The 6,000-nt window shown below is 42.8% G+C and overlaps 1 protein-coding gene across 4 annotated transcripts in view; it reads right to left on the bottom strand.

Annotated features, from left to right (window-relative positions):
* Positions 1-416: 416 nt before the first annotated feature.
* TMC5 (transmembrane channel like 5) overlaps positions 417-6,000 on the bottom strand; it is a 70,386-nt gene continuing 64,802 nt past the window's right edge. For all 4 annotated transcript variants that reach the window (XM_053213199.1, XM_015067207.3, XM_053213200.1 and 1 more), the window contains 3 exons: positions 3,045-3,149; positions 1,454-1,496; positions 417-709 (listed from right to left, as the gene is read on the bottom strand). In XM_053213199.1, the coding sequence (XP_053069174.1) occupies positions 663-709; positions 1,454-1,496; positions 3,045-3,149 (195 nt within the window). In that variant the 3' untranslated portion in view covers positions 417-662. The remainder of the gene's footprint in view (positions 710-1,453; positions 1,497-3,044; positions 3,150-6,000) is intronic.

The following is a 6,000-nucleotide window of genomic DNA, read 5'->3' as shown; positions in this document are numbered from 1 at the left end:
CCACACATCACTGCTGGATTCATGTTTGATTCAACAAGACTTAGATGTTGACTTATGTGTCAACCTCACAGGTGTCCCAGTCCACACCCACCCCCACCCTAGTCCAACCGCAAAGACTTGTACTTGATACGCAATAAAGTTTGTAGACAAGGCCTCTCGTTGTATTTTACCTTTGGGTAACATGGGATGTTTTTGTTCAAAACCATGAACAAATGCAGGTTCCCCAATTCAGAAACTTCACATTTCTGTTTGAAGATCCCATTTTTATTCAGGCTGGACTATTTGAGCACCAGTTTCCAAACTTTTGTCAGGTCTGGGAGCAGAGATTTCTAAGAACCAATAATTCATATGCACATCTCTTGAAGACTAAATGCATAATTCCCAGGCTATCTCTCCCAGGTTTTTGTGAACCAGTGTAAATGTTACAATAGTCTTTATTTTAAAATCCCAAATATTTTATCTTGGGAAATCAGCAATCCAGGTATAAAAAACCAGCAGGAAATGGCCAAATTTACTTCAGCATTTACACTGTGGTCAGTTTCTGCTCCTGGCTAATGATTTAAATTCCCTCCTGGGAAGCTCCAAAAGGCCCAGGGGTCATGGAAGAAGTTGTTCCATCTTGGTATTTTCATTTGACGGGTGTGTGGCTGCCGCAATAAACATTACACCTTTGGATTCTCTTCTTGAACTGATCGCCTAAATCGCAGGTCTGGGTTGGACACAGAAAAGAGTCGTTAGCACAGATATACGCCCTGCCTCACATCTCCAAAGTTAGACAAAATTCAAAATCACACAGCTTCTCATGCCTCCTGCCTTCTCATGCTAAGTTTCTTCAATTCTCCCCTGGAACGTCCATCATTTGGATGCCATCAGTAAATGCGATCCCAAAACGATGAATGGGTTTGTTTGGTTCCTCCCCAGTATTCATTCCCCTCTGGCCTCAGCTCCAGGTTTTCTTTGGGAAGCCCCTCTTCCCCATTCTCAGTCCTCGTGGTCTGTTAGGTTGTACCACCTCTATTTACAGATCTCTGATCTGGCAAATGATATCACATTTTCATGGCCACAGCAACGGGTTCATGGTGCACATGTCACCCAGTTGGATCCAATGAAACACAGTGAGAATTCTGGGTGTCTCATTCCTTCCCACTAGACTTGAACCTGAGAAGGTACAAGAGGCTGACAAAAGGGTCTTGCGATTGTTAGGAAGAACCTATTTGAGAAAGGAGCTAACGTGGAAAAGAATGGAACAGAAAGAAACCAGGTTCTGGTAACATATTGCATCCCAGCTTCTGGCCGCACCTCAAGCAAGAATTATTCTTGGATTTTTGCTGAAGCCAGCTTGGGTGGGTTCTTTTCATTGAACGAGTAACTGATACATGAGCAGTTCTGACCCTCTACCTTGAGATACATCATTTGGTTAAATGAGGTCTTCAGTGCCAACGCCCTTACTCACCATGAGCAGCATTGTGTTCCCTGACATGCAAAGGGCTTGTTTGCTGAAAGAGAAGAAAAGCAGTGGCCTCATCACTGGAAAAGAATACAGGCCCACCTCCTGTTGCCTCGTTGGTGGGATTTGTGAGCCCCCACCATTTTAAAATTAAGATATGGCAGATGAAGACCAAGGCTTAGCCACAGACACAGCAAAAAGGTTTGGTCTGGTCTTTTAGGGACAGTAATTCCATTAGTTTATCCATTCATTTACAGACATTTACTGAGCATCGACAATATGCCAGGTAATATATTAGGACCTGGGGTTGTCAGGGTACAGATCAAGACTCTGCCTGCATAAGATTTGCAGTAGGGCCTGTAGATCCCATAACTACCTCGTGCTGACAATATCAATGTGTACAGATAGTGAATGGCCTGGCAGTCTCTTCCAACAAGGTCCTAACTTCTTAAATCAGTGGCATTTGAATTAAGATGGGTTTATGATTGGGGTGCCTGGGTGGCTCAGTCGGTTGAGCATCTGGCTCTTGATTTCAGCTCAGGTCATAATCCTGGGGTCATGGGATCGAGCCCCACATCAGGTTCCATGCTGAGTGTGGAGCCTGCTTACGCTTTTTCTCTCTCTCTTTCCCTCTGCCCCCTCCCATGCTCATGTGCTCTCTCTCTCTCCCTCTCAAATATTTTTTTAAATTTTTTTTAATGCTTATTTATTTTTGAAGGAGAGAGAGACAGAGTGTGAGTGGGGGGAAAGCAGAGACAGAGGAAGACACAGAATCTGAAGCAGGCTCCAGGCTCTGAGCTGTCAGCACAGAGCCCAACGCGGGGCTTGAACTCACGAACCGCAAGATCATGACCTGAGCCGAAGTCGAATGCTTAACCGACTGAGCCACCCAGGTGCCCCTCAAATAAATATTTTTAAAAAGATGGGTTTACTGTTTATTCATATTTTCCAGGACACCAAGGATGCCAGCAAGGGCTTTGGAATTAGAACAGGAATGAAACTGGTAAAATCTTTTTAAGAGCATGATACGGCAATTATCTATTAACATCATTATGTGCACGCCCTTTGGCAAAAATACTCACATAAAAATAATTGAAACAAAAATATTTCACTACACAGTTTTTAGTATTTTAAAAAAACTGAAAACAACCCAAATGTCCATATATGTACAGACCGAAACAATGTCCGAAATACAGTACTAAGTGATGAGGGACGGGATTATGATACTATGTGTATAGTAAAGCCCCAGTTTTCTAATAAACAAAAAATGTTAGTAGATGCATGTATATTTGTGGATGCCCAGGGGAAAAGATCTGGAAGAATGTACACTGAATCATTCACACGGTGGGGTGAGGGCATTTTCCTTCTCGGTGGGATATACTTCTGTATGATTGGATTATAGAAAAGACGCGTGCAAACTCCATGAGGGCCTTCACCATGACAGGTTGAACGAATGAGTATTATTTGTTAAATAAAAAACAGAGAAATGTTTAAACATAAAAAGTGAAGTGCCCCATGTCATTCTAGTTTCCTGATGCACTTTTCCCAAGGAGGCAAGTCTGTGTCACAGGGATCCGAAGGCGACCTTCACTCTCACCTCTACATCCCTCCTTTCCACGGTGAACGAGCTGGTGTTTGCTCTCTTCTCCATATCCTGCAGCTTGGCCAACTTTTCTATCAGGAACATTTTATCTTTGCCCTCCTGCCAAGAAGGAAAGCAAAAACAAGAACAAAAACGTGGAGGTTGGTGTGAGCAAACGATGGAAAGAAGGTTGATTTTTTTTTTTTTTTTTTTTTTTAGGCAGGTAGGGTTCCAGACACAGGATAGAGACTGCCACCATGTTTTCTCTTGATGAAAGAGTAGGAACATTTCACAGCAAAGCCAAATTAACCCATACCTTCCTGAATTGGCACATTCTCCACTAAAGCAATTCCAGCAGTCTCAAGTAGCAGCCTTCTCTATCCCGCAGCTAGAAGTAACTTACACGCCCAGGACTGTCTGAAGACCCAGGACAAATGGTGTATAGCAGCCCCTTCTCGGCATGCCCTCCGTCTCAGAACCCTGTCTGGGCACCCAGCACTGCCTGGGCTGGCCCTGTCTTCCCATTGAGAATGTCAAAGCTTATATAGCTCTGCATCGAGGGACATCAAACATATTTCACCTGGCAAAGTTATCAGTGTTAATGGAGTAGACCAGATAAACATCTCCCAAACTGGGAAGAGGAACAAACGAAAGGGCTATGTCCTCCCCAGGAGCATGACTCACTTCCCTGTGAATCTGTTGCAGATGAGAGGGCGGTATAATCCACCAGTGTTGAAGTGGGCTAGCAAGCACCATTGATGGGCTGTCTGGTCTAGATCAATCCCATTTCTCACGCCCTTGTTTCTCCTTCAACTTTTAATCACTGATTTTAGCAATTAGCTATTATTATTATTTAGCATCCAACAATTATTGCTGTGGTATTTGCTTCATAATAATTTTCTATTTCCCTCATTCTTTCTACTTTTATTCACTGGAATTCTGCAAAGGAGAGCTGTCCTTGGGAAATGGCATTTTAAACAACTCCGCAAGGGGCGCCTGGGTGGCTCACATTGGTTAAGTGTCTAACTTCACCTCAGGTCACGATCTCACAGTTTGTGGGTTTGAGCTCTGTGTCAGGCTCTGTGCTGACAGCTCAGAGCCTGGAGCCCGCTTCAGATTCTGTGTCTCCCTTTCTCTCTCTCTCTGTCTCTCTCTCTCTGCCCCTTCCCTGCTTGTGCTCTCTCTCTCTCAAAAATAAAATAAACTTTTTTTTTTTTAAAGCAAGTCTGCTAGCAGTCTTGGATATAGCCAACCTGTTTGTAAATTGCTGGTCTGTAACAGCTGTTTCCATACTTTCGTGCCAATTAGAATTACCTGGAGAGCCTGCAAAAATGCAAACTCAGGATTTATCCAACTCATCTTGACTCGGGGAGATAAACCTGCATTTTAGTTAAAAGCACCATTCAAATCCCACCATTTACTAGCCCTATGACTTTGGGCAGCTCACTTCACTCTGTAAACCTTAGAATCCTTAATTTTAAAATAGGAATTAAAGATGTATATGTCCCAGTGCGAGTAATAAAAATTAAATCAGAATTTTTGTTCATTATTTAGCACATGTCAGGCATCATGTAAGTGCTCAACAAATGTTATCTGTTGCCACTACTGGTTAGAGGAGATCAGGGTAATTGGAATTTGCATTTTTAATAAGCATCCAAGAGTTACTGATGTAGGTGATCACACTTTGAGAAGGACTGTTATTAGCCTATTCACAGCCCCTTAGGCTGGGTTCCTCTGGAGACAATGTCCCTGTCTTTGTGGCGCATCCTCTGGACAAGATACCCAAGCATGCAGGCCTGCAGTGATGCTTCTGGTGCCTCCCTGAAATGATGCCATCTAAATTCCTCCCCAGTTTACCTGGTACTGCCCTTACAATAGAAGGCTTTAGAAACAAATCTCTCACCTGGTAAGATCTCCGTAAGACTTGCCCAAAACAATTCAAAGTGCTACATCAGAAAAATACAGGTGATGCTTCTGGAGACGAGCAGGGGAGATCATAAGTAAACCATGCCCTTTCTTTACACCATCTAAAAGACCAGCTCAAATGATCTGAAACCCAAAGGTTCAAGCAGCTAGAACCGTGAGGAATCTTGGGCACCTGGGTGGCTCAGTTGGTTAAGCGTTGGACTCTTTATTTTGGCTCAGGTCATGACCTCATGGTCATGAGACTGAGCCCCAAATCAGGCTCCATCTGCATTGGGTATGGAGCCTGCGTGGGATTCTCTCTCTCCCTCTCTCTGTCTGTCCCTCTCCTGCTCACTCACATATGTACTTGGCGCAGTCTCTTTCACTCCTTCAAAATAAGTAAATAAACATTTAAAAAACAAAAGAACCCTGAGGAATCCTGCTTTTTCCCCAAGTTCTTAGATGTAAGTGTTCATGTCACAATTACGTTGCTATTTAGAAGAAGAGAGAACAAGTCCAGTATCAACGAGCATCCATATTCCCAGACTGTGGTCTCTAAATACCATCTCACCAGGACTCCTTGAATAAATGTCTGACTGGTGTTCTGGGACAGGTAATAAACAAGAAGAGCCTGGAACATCTTGTCCTTTCAGAGAGCAAGAAAACTATCGAAGACTTTCTGGGGTCATGTCAAAAGAACCCGGGAACTAATTCAAAAGGAATTTGATTAGCAACGAATCAATGAGGCTATTTAAGCATAAAAAAATTATTACAATTGAAAGAAGCAAAGTATACTTAAATCTATGAATTCATAATGATAATTTAAAAATCCTCACTGGCCACATTTTGGGGTTGCTAGGAGTAGTTGGTTGAATAGTGTCTCCTTTGTAAAAATATTTGTCCAAGTTAAACCAACCCCAGTACCTGCGAATATGGCCTTGTTGGAAATAAGGTCTTTGCAGACATAATTAAAGATTGTCAGATGAGATCATTCTGAATGAGGATGAACCCTAAATTCAATGACAAGTCCTTAGAAGACAAGGAGAAACAGGTACACAGAGAAAAA

This window comes from Acinonyx jubatus, chromosome E3 (genome assembly GCF_027475565.1).
Source record: "Acinonyx jubatus isolate Ajub_Pintada_27869175 chromosome E3, VMU_Ajub_asm_v1.0, whole genome shotgun sequence".
NCBI classification, from domain to species: Eukaryota; Metazoa; Chordata; class Mammalia; order Carnivora; family Felidae; genus Acinonyx; species Acinonyx jubatus.
The sequence above is the reverse complement of the archived record's forward strand: the minus strand, read 5'-3'. Positions and strand labels throughout refer to the sequence as shown.